This window comes from Sceloporus occidentalis, unplaced genomic scaffold, assembly GCF_023333645.1.
Source record: "Sceloporus occidentalis isolate IW3139 unplaced genomic scaffold, rSceOcc1.0.p SCAF_5, whole genome shotgun sequence".
NCBI classification, from domain to species: domain Eukaryota; kingdom Metazoa; phylum Chordata; class Lepidosauria; order Squamata; family Phrynosomatidae; genus Sceloporus; species Sceloporus occidentalis.
Window position 1 is genome coordinate 9,635,465 of NW_028316985.1, and position 17,742 is coordinate 9,653,206.

Consider the following 17,742-nt stretch of genomic DNA (forward strand, 5'->3'; position numbering starts at 1 on the left):
AGAGAGAGAGAGACCAGAGTGAGTTTGGTTGGGTCAATTGTGCGGGGGGGGGGGGGGGGGAGAAGGAGGAGGAAAAGCCTCCAAAAAGAATAAAGGGTGGGAAGTTTGGGAAGAAAAGAAAATGCATTTTGCTTTCAGAGTGTCATAAAATCTTAACTATGGGGAAAAGGGAGGTGGGAATCTTAAACTCTGGGCTAAGTCTGAGAAAGCTGGAGGGGGAGGGAGAATAGCCAGCAGTAAAATAATCCCTCCACCCCCCCAGCCAGTGGATGATAATCTGTGTCTGCTTTGCAAACAGAGTCAGGAGGCATGAAAATTGTGATCTCTGCTTGTTTCTTTACGAAAGCAGAGGCGGACAGTGTTCAGCAAGCCAGATTTGGACTGCTTGGCTGCACAGTGGACCGCAGATGCAGGAAAGGTCAACACCGAGCCCCTTGCAAGAGATGATAAGAGTTTTCTGACTTCTTTTGTGTGTTTCTTTGTGTGTTCAAGGAGGGAGCGGGGAAGGTATTGGTGGTGGAGACATCAAGCTAGAAGTTTGCCAAGAGGTAGAACATAACCAGATTGACTTAGAGAAGGGAGAAACACAGAGACTCTCAAGTTCTTATCAGCTGGAGAAGGAGGAAGAGCTGGGAGGATATACTCCCCCCCCCCCACCACCTTTTTTCTTGTCTATCTGTTGTCATTCCTACACAGTAAGCCGAGAAGAGAGCTGGCTGTTTTTTCAGAGGCTGCAGTTTAGTTGCTTTTGCATTTCTCCTTTCTTTGGAAAGAGGGAAAAGACAGAAAAGAAAAGAGATTACAATGGTTTCTATCATCTCTGATCTGGACCCACTGAAAAGCTGGAAAGTTTTAAGGTAGGTAGGCCTGTTTCTTTCCTCCCCCACTTGCCTTAAACCACAATCCTATTTTTTTTCTTTATTGGGAACAGCCTCCTCTCTTTGCAATGCCAATGGGGCTTACTCTGGAGTAAACATCTGTACAATATTAGGATGGGAAAATCTGGGTTTAAGGTTCACTGGGGAAGACTTCACCCTACCTGAACTGTCATTTGAGAACCTTAGCCTCCCTGTGAAGTTGTGAGTTTAAGAGGCAAGAGGAGTTTGCAGTAAAAAAAAAAATCCTTTTTAAAAGATATACAGAAGGAGGGAGAAAGGGAAACTTTGAACAGATGTTTTAGCAGCGGCTCCAGGGAGAGCTTAAAATATATTCCTTAATGCAGGAAGGAACAGTTGATTGTCTTATTATTTTAAAGTGGGATTTATCTTAGAGGTTGACGCTGTAATAAGTTTAGCACCGGTGGATGCTGCTGGAGAGTTAAAATTTTGTGGCTTTCCTTCATTGGAGCGAGACTCTTGAAGGCAACTTTTGCATTACTGCTGGCTTAGCAGAGGGTGTATCATTAATTTTATTGGAAAGGGGAGCTATTTTTTTCACATTTTGAGCTTTGTGGCATGCTTTCTGGCTGTTAATTGTGTAAGATATTCTCTTTTGATTCTGAAGAGCAGTAAGTTCCTTACTATATGTATGTATATTTAATATAGTAGTTGGACAAGGGAAGAATACATCTGGTATCCAGTCCAAAAGGACACAGGCTGTTGCAGGAATATTAGAAATATCAGTTAACTTTGTGACAGTAACCAGCAAATTGGGGGGGGGGGGGGGAGGGGAATTTTCCAAAGTTTTGAGAGAACAAGAGATTTAAGAAACTGTTTGAGTAACTTACCAAGAAATTGAATGTGGTTAGATGTCAACTTCAAAATGCTTGCACTTTTAAGTACCCTAAAAAATTCATATATGTTCCTGTGATTAAATATTATTGTTTGGTGGTCTTTAAAAGAGGTCTTACTAAACTATTCCCTAACAGCACTTTGTAGGTGTGTGTTGTGAACATGGAACTAAAAGAGTACAGCCTTCTCTCCCACGCTTACACATAGTGTGTGCGTGTGTGTGTCAGTCTCACTGTCTCTGAGTTGCATTAGGTGGATGAGTACTATTTGTGGAATGTTAGTTTACTTGATAAAGGAATTCTGAACACTGAAACTCCCCATCCATGCTTTTAGTGATACAATGCATTCAGTATCAGGGCTGATGGTTTGAAGGTCTTCTGTATCTGCTGGGTTCTTTTATCTTGCATTGCAGAGACCACAGTGCCAAAGCTTAAGTGAAACTTTGGAGTAGTGCTGTGCTTCTACATGTTTCTTTCCATATGTGCAGACCTGCACATTCATGGCTTTCATCAGTGGGTAAATGTGAAACTCAATTTAGGCTTGACTCAGGGTGCATCTGCACTGTAGAAATAATGCAGTTTGACACCACTTGAACTGTGAGGCCACCATCCTACAGAATCCTGGGATTTGTAGGTTTGTGAGGCACCAGCACTCTTTGGCAGAGAAGGCTAAATACCTTGTAAAACTACAAATACCAGAATCTCATAGCATGGAGCTGCAGCACTTAAAGTGGTCTTCAGCTGTAGTATTTCTACAGTGTGGATTCAGCCTAGATTCATAGCCCTTTAAATCCTCATTTTTCCCCTGATGGGCCTGCACACAATCCTTCCGTAGCCTGCAATGTATTCCAAGAAGCTAATGAGCTTTTTTTTCTTGCAAAAGGTGTAAAAGCACAACCAGGGAAAGAAGTAGCAACCACATCACTTTCTCACTGACATAAGCCTAAAAACATTTATGGGGCTGACTTGCATTTGGTCAAGGGATTAAAGTTGCCTGAACACAAGAAAGGGAACTGTGCCCCTTAAACCTTCTAGATTTAAACACTAAGGTTGCATATGCACTGCAGAAATAAAGCAGTTTGACACCACTTTAACTGTCTTGGTTCAGTGCTGTGGCATTCTAGGGGCTGTAATTTTCTGAGATATTTAGTCTTTTCTGTCAAAGAGCTCTGGTGGCACAACTAACTATAAATCCTAGAATTCCATAGGATGGAGCCATGCAAGTTAAAGTGATGTTAACCTGCATTATTTCTGAAGTTCAGATGGGGCCTAAAATGCATCATGAGATGAGTCCTTATGAGAGCTTTTGGAAGCAACAGACTGTTGGAAAATGTGGTTGAGATTCTGAATCAGATCATAACATAAAAGTTCCACAGGTGTAACTATGCTACAGTTCTCTTCTCAACTCCACCAAGATAACATTTTAGCTCTGCAGGTGTGGTTTGGACTTAGACTATGGAGATTATTGCATGGACAAATAACCTGACTGCTCCCTAATGGGATGCAGCCGGGGTGCAGGATGCAGTTGAGTATTACTGCTTGTAATTTGTTGCTGCCGCCACTGGGTAAATACAACCTAACTGCATCCTGGGTCCCAGGCATGTTTCCGAGGCCACTTTTCAAAGATGGCAGGCTCCCAGCTTTGAAAAGCAGCCTCCAAATTGCATCTGAGACCTGAGATGCAGCCGGGTTGCACTCGCCAGGTGGAGTGGCAGCGAATTACAAGTAAAATACCCGCCTGCATCCCGCACCCTGGCTCCGTTAGGGAGCAGTCGGGTTATTTTTGTCCATGCGATAATCTCCTCACATATGTCACTAATAGGGTGTCAGCTAGTGAACATTTATGGATTAGTAAACTTGTTATGTGTGTCTTTGTCTACAGTGTGTAACTAGGTGCTTCTGAGAAGCCTACAAGCCAACCATGAGAGCAATAGCCATGTCCCATCCTGGTATTCAGCAATATCTTTCTGAATCTGATCACTTCTAGACACCATGACTACTAGCCCCTGGATAGACATATCTTCCATGAACTTGGCTAATCACTATCCACAGCTGTCCTGTTAGTGCCACATCTTGTGGCAATGAATCCATAAATTAATGTTGCTACACATTAGGTCATAAGCACCTGTACTAGTGCCTTGTTCCCATGGGATTTGGTGAAACCTCTGACTTTGTCTTCGTGGTTAGGTTTCCATTTTGTAGATCACTGGAGGCATTTTTACTGTGGCCCATGGAGATCAGCCACTGTATATGCATAGTGGGTATGTACAGCCAACCCTACATCTTTCTGTATAGTAATATATCTTTGCGTATTATGGCCAGTATTACAGCACTGTTTATGGATAAACACAGGCTATATCATCTTCCTCCCATTGCCAGAGTTGCGTACCCTCCAATATTTCAAGAGTGAAAACTCGATGAGTGTGGGGAACCAACAGAATGATTAAGATGGTAAACATTATTTATTTATGTATTTATTTAAAGTATTTCTGTTTCACCTCCCAGCCCACAAGGGCTCCAGGGGAAGAATTTACAAGCTAGGAGATGCTGCAGTATTTTACTTTTGCCTAAGCCTACTGGGAATGGCAAGATTCCTCCTCTTTCTTCTCTCCTCTCACCCCTGCTGAGTTAACTGAGTGCAAACTAATTTTGCAAAGTAAACAGCCATTGAAGTAAATTGAAGACTTCGGTGGGAGGAGGAGGGAGAAACTGGGACATTTTAAAAGCAACTGAAAAAGTGGGACAGTATAGAATTAATCAGGACAGTCCCCGACAGTTAAGGGGTGTGGAGTTTCAGTTTCATAGATTACTTTTGCTTTAGGCATGGTAGACATTAGCCATAGTGGAAAGTTTTTTTGAGAAAGGAAAAGACTAAATGTGGCCCCAGGGTAACCAGCTACTAATGTCTCATGTATAGACTTACATATAATCAGCACAGTCTTATAGGATCTCATCAAAGCCCATCCAGTCCACTGTGCTTCTTCCAGTAATAAGCAAGCAGATACCTCTGTATGCGCCCATTATCTTTCTCCTAAAAACTGTGCTCAGGACACAGCATTCAGAGATACACTGGTTCTGTATAGGGAGGGTCAATTTACTGACTGCGGCTAAACATTATAGCTAGCCAGGTGCAAGATTAATTTGTCTGAACTTCTGCAAAGGCTTCAGAAGCAACAAAAGGCAATACCTGGGTCATTCCAAATTAGGGAATACATGTTGAGCAAGAGTAGATAGGATTATAGAAGTATCCCCTTCTCTTGACTATAATGTGTGGACAAACTCCACTGGGGATGCAGTTCTTTGCTAACTTAACTCTCGAATGAAACAATGAGTAATTTAAACTTTTTTCTTCCTGCTTTCATTGAACATTTTTTCAGATTTCAAAGAATATTTGCAGTTTAGGATTTACTCTGCACAAAATTTGCCCATGGTTCTTTGACACAGAAAAATACCATATTCCACATTAGAAGTATTGTTTTTGTGCAGAAAAACAATTATTCTGTAGAAAATGAAGACTTCCTCCCAAAAATGCAGGACTATTGCACAGAATAAGTCTTGAACTGCAAAGATTCTTGTCATGGTTCTCATAAGTGTTTTCCAGCACTTGAGAAACACTTTTTTAAACCATTTTTTTCCCATTTTAAGGGGGAAAGAAATCTTTTCATCCCTAATCTAGATAAATACCAACTTTATGTTTGTCATCTGTCTATGTGTAACCCTGAACTTTGCAGAAAGTTTTCAGATAGTGAGAGATCTGTAAATATCTCTCAGTTTAGGAGCATTTAAATAATTCACCCCATTAAAATATTTTTTGTTTGTTTGTTTAGCAGATTTAATAAATCTTGAGTAAATACAGAAACAAGTTATAGTCATAAATCTACACATTTCTTTGCACTGTATTCTCTGCAAGAAAATGTAAAAGCCCACACATCTGAAAAATGTGCACATGTCATTGTGTACACTCCAACAATATTTACAACCATACTTTATCAATGTGTCTGCTTACAAAATGTACATAGAAATACGTGCATTTTTCCATTTAAAAATGGAAGCAGTGAAGAAAGGAAAGGTGGGAAATTTAAGCCCACTGATAAAAGCCCAATTTCTTCCTGAAGGAAGCAAAGAGTAATTTTAACAGTTTTCTTGCCACTGCAAGAACGCCTTCAAAAAACCACATAGTTTTCTAAGCCTATTTGCAGTTCAGGACTTATTCTCCACAAGATTCAAATATGGTTGTTTTGCATAGGAAACAGGATTTTCTGTGCAGAAAATAGTATTTCTACATATAAGAATTATTGCATGTACAGAAAATGCTACTTTCTGTGCAGAAATGTTTTTAATTTGTAAATCAATCATTTATGACTTTTACACCGCACAAGTTCTAGGCTGTGAAAATTCTCCTCAGTCCAGGATCCTACTCATCATGGATCTTGATACTTGGGGAAAATGTTTTTAACCATTTTCTGAATATTTTGCATATTCTTCCCATCCCTAAGAAACACAGAATGCCCTGTAAATGTGTATTTGGGTGATTCTGTGTCACACTTTTACATATGATTTGTGGCTTGCTTGTCACTAAGCCTCTGCTGTTCTCTAAAGCCATTCTTGTTTATTAAATAAATCCAAGATTGCCACCTGTTATTTTTCAGGCAGTTTTGGAGAGAATCCTCTGGGTGCTTCTATGATTCGTGCCTTTTCCTACGAGCTGTTCTCAGCATCCCATTTTCAGAGATATGCTGGTCTACTTCCTTCTGAGTTCTATGGAGCTAACTATAATTAGTAGTAGTAGTAGTAGGAGGAGGAGGAGGATTTATTTATATCCCGCCCAATCACTGGGAATCCAGGCGGCTTACAACAGTAGGGATAATACAAAGCAATAGCAATAAACAATAACAATAAACATAATAAACAAATGTAACATAGCAATATATAGCAAAAACATCATGATAATAATAATAATAATAATGTAACAATTCAATAATGACAAAAGCCTAACACAGAAGATTACATTCAAATCAATCATTATCAAAAATAAATCCCCATTTCCAACCCTTCATTCCAAAAAAAATAAAAAATAAAGCAGATGCCAATAAACAATGAAATAATAAAGGAAATATAGCACAACAAGTTACATTACAGTTAAGAAATTACAATAAAAAATTACAATCTAACACCCTGAAAAAAGGGGAGACAAATTAGCGACAAGATAATGTTCTCCTTAGTATCGCCGAGGCTTTATGGGTCGATGCCCACACTGAGTTGGTCCAGGGCTGGAGGGGGAGCAGGATGTTAAAGGGGCCTCCCTTTAACACAATTGCACCTTAAATCTCAACACACATATTTTTCCAACAATATAACAAATTGCAAATATTAACTTTGACACATATGCAGTGTCCCAAAAGTTTCATATATCCAAGGAGATGTCAGTGAAGGACTTGATTGTAGGACTTTTCTGCCTGTGCTACTCAGTATGTTATAATGTTTGGTGCAACCTTAAAGCCCTAAACAAACAAACAAACAAACAAACAAAGCAAATGTAATATAGGCTCTATCTGCACAAGGCAGGGTATTACAGGGACAGCCTGGACTATCCTGGCCCCAGAGCTGCCCTGACCTCTCTCCATTATTTGGCCCTCTCTTTCCATGCCAGGGCAGCTGTTTACATGTGCATCCTGCTGTTTGCACATCCAGCAGTGTGAACACCTCTGGATCCCTCATTCTGACCTCAAAAATGAGAAGCCCATGGTGGCTTTGTACACTCTGGAAAATCTATTGCCATCATGTGTGTCCACAGCCACCATGGGTCTCTTGTTTCTGAGATAAGAATGAGGCACGCAGAGCCCAGAGGTGATCACATGGCTGAGCACTTTGTTCTGACCTCAGAGCAAGCTACCAGTGGCAGTTGGAGATGCATAGGACAGCTCAGCAAGATGCCAGTGCAGACAGTCACCCCGGTGCAGGAACAGAGGACTCAGAATCTTCCCCGAAGATTCCATGGCAAAAAGTAGGAGGTTTAAACTAGTGTAAGGGTGTTATACCCTGGTCCTGGTGCTGAACAGCCTGAATATTGTCCAGATTTTTTGCACCAGAACCAAGGTATGGGCTGTGCGTTGTTCAAACAGGACACTGCTGGAACAGGGCGGGGTTGGGAACGGGCCTTTGGGCCCATGCAGACAAGCACATAGAAATCACACTACAAATAATTTACCCTTTTGTTCCCTCCCAAATTGTTGTTGTTGTTAGTTACACTTGAGTTGACTCCAACTCATGGCAACCCTGTGCATGAGACTTCTCCAAGACTCCCTGTCCTCCACTGTCTTGCTCAGGCCCTGAAGACCGATGCCTGTGACCCTTGATTGAGTCCATACATTTGGCATGCAGTCTTCCCCTTCTTCTTCTACCCTCTACCTTTCCTAGTATTATTGTTTTTTCTAGTGATGCATGCCTTCTCATTATGTGGCCAAATCTCAACATCCTCAGTTTGATCATCTTGGCTTCCAACGAGATTTCTGGTTTGATCTCTCCAAGGACCCTTTTTTTTTTTTTTTTTTTTTTTTTTGTCTTTTTGGCTGTTCTCTGTCTTCTTCAGCACCACATCTCAAATGCATTGATTTCTTACTGTCTGCTTCCTTTATTTTCCAGCTCTTTCATCCATGCGTGGTGATGGGGAATACAATTCTGATCTTAGTGCACAGTTGTATATCTTTACTCTTAACTACACAACTAAAAATGCCACTAATCTGATTCAAGAAGCAAAGGACCTACTTATGGCAACTCAATGACAGACTTTTCTTGGCAGAATTTGGTCAGGAGGTTGACCTTGTCCTCCTTTGAGGCTGTGAGAGTGTGACTTGCTATAAGAGTGTGCCTATTGCTAGAAGGGTCAATGCAAGGAATCTGAAGTATAGGTGTAAAGTTCAGTGTCTCCAATGCTTGTCAGTATCAGCATACACACACACATTAAGCTGCTGGTAAAAGCATAGAAACATCTTTTGCTTTTATTTATTATTTTAAAAAAATAATGGTTCTCTTTCTTTAAAAAAATATTTCTAAATTCAGTTGACTTTTTTTCTTTTTTAAAAAATGCAGTTTACGGAAATGATGACAACAACATAGGATGACATGCTAAGGGTTTTTTATTTTTGTGCTGAAAGGTTGGAACATAACTCAAGAGCATTTTTATCCAGTGATTTAAACAGGTCATCTTCAACATCATGATGCTAGGCAACAATATATATATATATATATATATATATATATATATATATATATGCAGCACGTGTTACAGAACTGCTATTCTGGGAACACTGCAGAGAATATATAAAAGCTTCTTCTTTTTTTAAATGGGACTGCATCTGTATCCAACTCTGTTAAGAAAATCAGGTTAATGCCCCGCTTCAGATGAACAGGAGGAAGAAAGAGAAGATTTCACAGCCCAAATATTTTTAACATTAGAAAAAGCCCCTCCTGTTCCAAGAGCTGAGTCACACCTCTCCTGGAACACAAAACAGGTATAAAATCCCACTTTAAAAACTGGAAGAAACAGTGGGTGTGTATTTTGAGAGCTTGAACATTAGCACATTACAAATAAATAGTTACTTCACAATTGTCCTCTCTTTCTTGTAATGAAAGTACAACTAAATTTACATTGCAGCTGCACTTAATGATGGAAAAGATTTCCTGTGTTGTAAGCAGCTTTAGTAAATTTTACAGTCAGGGAGTGTGTGTGGCCTTAGTAACATTTCTAACACAGCCACCAACTCATAGCAGTTGTTGTTGTTGTTGCTGTTGTGTGTCTTCCAGTCATTTCCAACTTATGGCAACCCTGAGGCAAACCTATCATGGAGTTTTCTTGGAAAGATTTGTTCAGAGGAGGTTTGCCATTGCCTTCCCCTGAGGCTGAAAGCATGCGACCAATGAAAGCAGGACAAATGTGGCTAAGCCAGTGTTACATAAACTTTTTACCTTTGAGACCCTCTCCCTTTATATCTACTTGTGGACATCGTGCCCCCCCTTCACTTGACATAGGATACAAATAAAAATATTTTATTGATTGATTGATTTGCGCATTCATGTGTATTCCTATTTTTACACTTTATAAGGAAACAACATTGTTCAAAATAGAACAATATTATTTAAGTAAATTTAATATTTTTCTCAACATACGTTTAAATTTAACACATAAAAAAGTTTGGGAGAAGGAGGGGGGACGGATAAGGGTTTCCAAGTCTCACAACCCTCCCCCCCCCTTTGAGCCCCCCAGAGACCCCCTGCCGCCCTCGGAGCCCTCCTGGAGGGCCCCAGGGACGGCAAAGGGCCCCCCAGAGGCCCCTGCTGCCCTCGGAGCCCTCCTGGAGGGCCCCAGGGACGGCAAAGGGCCCCCCAGAGGACCCCTGCCGCCCTCGGAGCCCTCCTGGAGGGCCCCAGGGATGGCATAGGGTCCCCCAGAGGCCCCCTGCCGCCCTCGGAGCCCTCCTGGAGGGCCCCAGGGACGGCAGCGGGCCCCCCAGAGGCCCCCTGCCGCCCCCGGAGCCCTGCTGGAGGGCCCCAGGGACGGCAGCGGGCCCCCCAGAGGCCCCCTGCTGCCCCCGGAGCCCTCCTGGAGGGCCCCAGGGATGGCAGCGGGCCCCCCACAGGCCCCCTGCCGCCCCCGGAGCCCTCCTGGAGGGCCCCAGGGATGGCAGCGGGCCCCCACAGGCCCCATGCCGCCCCCGGAGCCCTCCTGGAGGGCCCCAGGGATGGCAGCGGGCCTCCCAGAGGCCCCCTGCCGACCCCGGAGCCCTGCTGGAGGGCCCCAGGGACGGCAGCGGGCCTCCCAGAGGCCCCCTGCCGACCCCGGAGCCCTGCTGGAGGGCCCCAGAGACGGCAGCGGGCCTCTTAAAGGCCCGCCGCCGCTGCCGCCGCGGCCGCCCATCATGGCTTTTCGCCGCTCTGGGTGCCGCCATTTTGGGAGAAAAAATGGCGGCGCCCATAGCCCCAGAGGCCGCTCTGGGCGCCGCCATTTTTTCACCCAAAATGGCGGCGAAGTCTCGCGCGACCTCGCCGCCATTTTGCCGACCAAAATGGCAGCGCCCAGAGCGGCGAAAAGCCGCGACGGGCGGCCGTGGTGGCGGCGGCAACAGGAGGTAGGGGCCAGCCGCCAGGCCTCCACGGGCCGCATCCGGCCCGCGGGCCGGAGGTTGCCGACCCCTGTGTTAGGAGATGCTGCTGCAGATTGCTTTTGACTGAGTCTACATGGAAGGACAAGATTTTACACCCTCCTCTCCTCTTACCCTGCTGAATTAATTGAATGAAAACTACTTTGATCAAATGTTTGCATCAAAATGGGGGAATGTAGGAGGGGGAGAAAGAAAATTGAACATTTTAAAAGGAACTGAAAAAGTGGGTTGAGAGATAATTAATCAGTAGTATCCCTGCCAAACTGAGACAGTGGAGAGTCATCTTTTTATTGTCGCTTGCCCAGCTTTACCATTAAGTAGAGTGGTTTCAGGTAGCAGATACTGGGAGGAGTCAGTTAAATGTCAGAGAAGATATCTCTTTGCCACACTGTCTGTCCTGTGATTGTTTCACTAGCCTTCTCTGTTTAGGCACAGTTGAAAATGTTGTCCCATGACTATTGCTGAAGAATGACAGAGCTGCCAATTCATTTGCCTCTGATACATGGAAACCAGCAAAATGTCTTGTTTTGAACTATTTTATTTATTCCCTCTTCTCTCCTGCTTGGACTCAAGGTGGCTTACAAGAGAAAACTAATTATTTTTTTTAAAAAAGTTGTTTGTTGTTCTATGCCCTCAAGAAGTTTCCTAATTATGGAGGCCCTACGTTTTATTAGGAAAATTTGTTCAGAGGGGATTTGCCATTGACTTCCTCTGAGACTGAGAGAGTATGACTTATCCAAGGTCATTCAGTGAATTTTCATGGCTGAGTGGGGATTCAAGCATTATAGTCGATACTCAGATAACTACGGCGCTGTACAGATGGTGTGTCATCGTTACGTGCAAGGGGCGGCACTTCCAGACATGATTCACCCCTCACACATGACGAGGGCATCAAAATGGCGGCACCCTGTACATACGGGTGCTGCCATTTTGACTTGATGGATGTCCCGGCGCCTTTGTGATACTGCAAGTGCACCATTGGCAACTTGCAGTGTCACAAAGGTGCCACAAGAAGAATCCACATTTTGCAGGTTCTTTTTGCTCCATGACAGAGCCACTTGGTTTGTCCGTTGCGGCTCCCTCGCAGAGCAAACCAGGGTGGCGGGAGATCGCCCTTTTTGGGCAGTCTGTATCCCGCCTATGACACACTGGCTCAAAGTAAAAATACATGTAGCTAAAAAATTAAGACATTATGTTTACAAAAGCATTCAACTATCTATAGAACTGGATTATGGTTGCCAATTTAGGATCGTCCCAAGCCCTGAGGTTTCTGGGCCAAAACCTGAGACCTATGGACAGTCTGTAATAATGTCATTTAGCATTTGGCATTAACTGCAAACACAGTTCTTACAGTTTGTCATTCAAACACACACAGAGATAACATATTTTCCTGTTTGGAAATTAACAGGGAAATCTTAGCTAAAGGGGATGTTTCCAGAACAAGTATAATGAGGGGATTTCAGTTAGGTAGGTGCCAGCCCTCTAGCTTCTATCTGGAAGATGGATTCAGAGCAGAGTAGAGAATAAGACATGGCACCATGACAACTAATGAAGGAAGCTACGTAAAGACATAGACTTTCTAGGCAGCTTTTGCAAGTTGCAGCAACAAATGAATTAAGCCTTTCTGATTATAGCAAGGAAGTGACCCACGAAAACTGGAGACTCAGAACCAGACCCTGAGATCTGGCAGCCATAAATTAAAACAAATGAAAATATGCATTTAAAAGCAAAGCAAAGGATAAAAGAAGTATAACTCATTATTAAAGTTTTGGTGTTGTTGTAAAATTAAAAAGTCCCCCAAAGTCCATCAGGTGTTCCCTTGCTTTAAAAATGCCAGGAGTGAGCCCTAGAAAAAGAGTTCTGAAGCCTGGGAGCAGCCACCAAGAAGACCTTCTCTTGCATTTCCACTAAATGTGCCTGTAAGGATGGGAGGTTTTCGCTTCCCCCAAACATTTCTCCACCAGAACAAGCTAGCTCTGTATCACTCTCACTAGTAAGATAATCCCATTGGAAGAGGGCAGTACTATCTGGGGAAAAGATCACACATTGTCTTAGAACTTTCCATTTCTTCTTGCCTCCGCTTTGTAACATCCTATCCTTTTTGTAAGGATGAAGTTAGAGTGAGGGTGAGAAGACAGGCTTCTGAGCAACTCAGAAACTACTAGAAGTAACAATAGCGTTATCATATTTGTCTTCTGTCTCTTTTGTTTCCCCACCATTTAGAGTTCCATGAATGGAGTTCTGTGTTTTGTATTATATAAAATTGTTTGCTCATGTATGGTAAGAAAGTTTCTTGAGGGATTGTAGAAGGTCATTCAAGTCAAAACCAGTTACTGAGACAAAATGGGGATGGGAAGAGACTGTGTAAGAAGTTGCACCAAGTCCACATATCACTTTTTAAAGAGAGCTGGGGATTAGCAGTTGCTGAACTGCTTCTTACCATTCATGCGTTTCATTTGGATGAAAATGAATTATGCATTGAAGGATATGAGAGTTATTGAGCCATTTGTCAACAACAGAGGTGTCTTACTAATGCCTTCAGTTCTATTTTTGGCTTTCATCTCAGAAGGGTTCTTGCAGCACTAGGATCCCCCAATGAGTTAAGCCAGTATTGTTCTACAAGGTGTCTTACTCCAGATCTATCAAGCTTACTGTCTTGTTAAATAATACTCCTAACCAAAATGATGATCTGGATTTTGTCCAGATGCTTTTTTCAGAAGAGACTGGCTGACATTCAATAATGCAGTGATAGATGTGTAATCTAGAGTTAAATCATGTTAAAAGTATGATCAAAGGAAAGATTATCACACCCTCATGTGCTTATCCCATTCTTGTCCCATATGTAAAAAGCAATGGACACGGCATTTGGTATTAACGGGAGTACTGTTAATACCAAATAACTCCTCCATTACTGTACAGACTGGACAAGAACGGGATAAGTGCACGGGGATGTGATAATCTTTCCTCCCAATCATGCTATTAACATAATTTAATGGACATTTAATGATGGGAGGAGGATGCTTTCCTCCCGTGTGATAAAGTCCCTTGTCTAAGCCTCACTGCTGGCTCCTAAGGTGGGTTTGGGTGGTCAGGCCAGACGATGCTACTTAGTGACATAACACAGCATAACAGTATACATAACTAAGTAATCAGCGTAAACTATCAATGACTGCAATGTGAACATCTTGTTTTCTCATGGTGTTATAGAAGAGAGATTATATCTTGTTGGGTTTTTTTTGGGGGGTGGAGTTTGGAATATTTGCATATATAAGATGAGATATTTGCATATATAAGATGAGATATCTTGGAGATGGGATCCAAGCCTAAAACACGAATTTCATTTATGGTTCATGTACATCTTATACACATAGCCTGGTTGTAATTTTATACAATGCTTTTAATATTGCTGTACACTGAACCAACAGAAAACAAAGGTGTCACTATTTTATGTTAAGGAAAAAGCAACATGGGACATACAATGATTGAAATAAAACATGTATGTGAGAGTCAGGGTGACTCAGCAGAAGCAAGTAGCAACCACACAGGTGTATAAGGTAATACAATTAACAAGTCCTGAATGCCAAGGACAGAAATGTAAAGTGGATAATTGGAAACACCTGAGAATTGTTAAGTGGTCAAGGCTGAGATGATGAAATCATCAAATCTGGGTAGAAACAAGAGAGCCAATGAGAGTGGTTGTACACGCCCACTGGGTGGATACTGACAAGAGTGGGTGGTATGATCCAAGGACTATATTAATGACTATGAATCCCAATGTGTTTTGTGGGTAGTAGTTGGGAGTATTTGAGTAGTGTTGTATTGGATAGTTTTGGAGCTGTATATAGTAGAATAAAGTAGATCTTTTATATAAGACTACTGAGTTGTCTGGTGTCTTGACTGAAGATACAAGAACCAGCAGGATCCTGAAGAAGTGGGAAGACTGCTGTGGAAGCAAGAGTGAGAAGGCTTGGAGAGTTTGTCAGGGTCTTCAGCCTATTCTCTGTAACTCTGCTGCTTTAGAGCAAAGCTTTATCCACTGGCCAAAACTGGTCAGCGTCGGTGAGTTCGAGCCAGAGCCAGAGGTGAAGAGCTACAACTCCCATCATCCCTGACATTTTAGACACCCATGAAAAAAGTTTCAGATTTTGGAATATTTCACATTTTCAGATCAGGGCTACTTAATCTATCCAGGGTTGTCATAAGTCCGAATCAACTTGAAGGCAATAACAATTTAAAAGAGGACATAAGGCCATTTTATGTAGGACTCTGCACAAATTAATGTTGAAGCAAAGGAGGATGAATATTGTATGCCTTCCAATTACATCAGGAGCCCAGGTGGCACAGTGATTAAATGTCTGTACTGCAACCACTCACTCACAAACCACAAAGTTGTGAGTTCAGTACCAGCCAGGGACTCAGGGCCTACTCAGCCTTGCATCTTTCCAAGGTCATTAAAAAGAGTACCCAGCTTGTTGGTGGCAATTGGTTTACACATTGTAAACTGCTTAGGCAGTGCTTAAGTGCACTGATAAGTGGTATAGAAATGTACTTGCTATTGCTACTTGCTATTGCAACATCACACTAAGGAAATGTAAGACAGACTTATTGAAAAGAGTTGATCATTTGTTGATTTACTACATCCAATTTGATCTACCTGCTAAATCATAAGAGCGTTAATACAAGAAACTGTATAGTTACAGCATGTATTTAACACATTTCCCTTTCAGAAATGCCTCATTTTATTTTATTTTATGCATTTTTGAACCTGCATGCTTTAATTGGATTAATCTGTAGATTAATCTGTGAAAGCATTAGCTGTTTGAAGGACACCTTTGAATCAAGAAGGGCAGATTTTATTCTATGGGGCTTTGAGTTCAGGACCCACTTTAAACTTTTAAAGCTCCCCCCACCGCTCTCACTTTGGTGTCTTAATATCATGTTGAAGGTATTAAAATAGAAAGTAGACCTTGATTCTCAGATCAGGGGAAATTATGTTGATGAATATTGCAATAGAAAACTCACTGGATTCCTGGAATACAAAGAAGAGATTGCTAGAAAACATTAAAAGAGAACACTGACCCATTTTGGTACTTCTATTCATTTATTTTACCTAATTAATTTACCATCCTTCTGGAGAGCTTCCTGGCTGGATTAAATTAGTCACTCAGCAAGGTCTCTCAAGAAGCCAAGGTTAATAATTTGCTTTCCCATTTTCTCAGCTGGTCTTAAAATGTCCCAGTTTCTCTTTCCTCCCCCCTTCATCCTCAGCTTATCTCAGATGGTGAAAGCTGAATTCAAAGTGTTAAACTGCTTTTAAACGTGTAAAAGTTAAAAGTGTAAAAGTACTTTTAAAAAGGAACTCAGGGCCAAAACTGACCAGCAAAAAATGCCAGCTTCGGGGTGACGTGGTGTTGTGGCATACACACGGTGCATGCCCTGATGCTGGCCCCAAGCTGGTGTCACGCCGCCCCACTGACCATAGAGTGTGTGGCATCATGGTGTTTCTGCAGCATGTTGTTTACACTTGCTGCACCACAAAAATGCTGAAAAGCTGTCGCCGTGGAGTTAAAGGCACCTTTTTTGCCCCCAAAAGGAGCAGCATTTTGTCACTATTTTTTGGCCCAGAAAAGCACCAGATCTGTTTTGGCCCTCAGTTAATTCAGCAGGAGTTAACTCCAAGGAGAAGGAGGAGCTCTGGACTTCCCGGTAAGCTCATTTTAGTCCCCCCCCCTCCTTTTGAGGTTTTCCTAAACCCAGTGCACAAATTCCAGGGGTTTTCTGCTTAAAATAATAGTTCTCTGTGTGTTTTTGCGTGTTCTTAATAACTGTTGCCTTCTTGTTTCCTGGCCACAACCTTTTGCCCAAGCTCTGATGTTGACTGTTTACATGTGATCCAGTTTTCATCTATGAAATGCTGGAAGGTATGCAGTTGTCATCAGCAGACTTCCAGTATTTAGTGCTTCCCTTTCATACTGCCTATTTCTATAATCTCAGAAATACACCTATTGTGTATGCTGACCTATCCTGTGATTATTAGCTTTTATTCATTTTCTAGCTCTAAACAAATACATTGTGGCAGATTGGACTGTGATAGATACCACAAGGGATGAGGTGAGGAGGGTGTTTCTAACTGGCCACTGGGTCATCCCCAAGGACAAGTGGAAACCTGGCATTCTATTCTGTGCCTGAGTTTATTTTAAAATGTTACTTGCAGTTACTTACTCATGTGTGTGAAAATACAACAAGGAGATTCTCGTGGTTTTTTCCCCTTTTTCGGCTATAGCAGACTAGAGTAAGCAAGCTGAAATAATTGCTCAATTTGGAGTTGGGCCAGGGTAAATTCCAAATTTAGGCAATCATAATATTCCTGTATTGACATTGCAATCCAATGAAGTTAGTGTTAGTGATTATGAGACAGCAGTCTTGTTCTTCATCCAAACTGTTGGCCTCATAGTCCATGTAATAAAGTGTGTGTGTATGTGCATGTGTGCGCAGTATCCAGAGAGCTGATCTCATGTAGAGGGTGAGAGCATGAACTGTGAACAGCAAAGTCACTGGCTGAAAGCTTAGATCAACCATTTCTTGGTAGTACTTTTCATCATGAAAATTCAGCCTAAGTGGACTTACTTAGTAGCTTGGTTAATTGGCTTTGGCAATCCTTGAGCAAATAGGACTCCTTCATCTTAGCTCCTTTAATGTAGCATCTCAAGTTGCTTGTAGTCTCATGACACGGCTACATGTTTTCTCTTGCCATCTTCTTGCCCTCTCTAGCTGATCTTGTGTCAAGGGTCAGCAATACTGGATGCTTGTCAGAAAAATTTGTGCCTCATGGTTTTGACCCCAAAGGCCCTATGA

General features: G+C 42.2%; 1 protein-coding gene across 1 annotated transcript in view; it reads left to right on the top strand.

Annotated features, from left to right (window-relative positions):
• The first annotated feature begins 684 nt into the window (after window positions 1-684).
• LOC149311644 (CUGBP Elav-like family member 2) overlaps window positions 685-17,742 on the top strand; it is a 628,876-nt gene continuing 611,818 nt past the window's right edge. Inside the window, exon 1 of the mRNA XM_089527529.1 lies at window positions 685-857. Coding sequence (XP_089383655.1) covers window positions 805-857 — 53 coding nt within the window. The 5' untranslated portion in view covers window positions 685-804. The remainder of the gene's footprint in view (window positions 858-17,742) is intronic.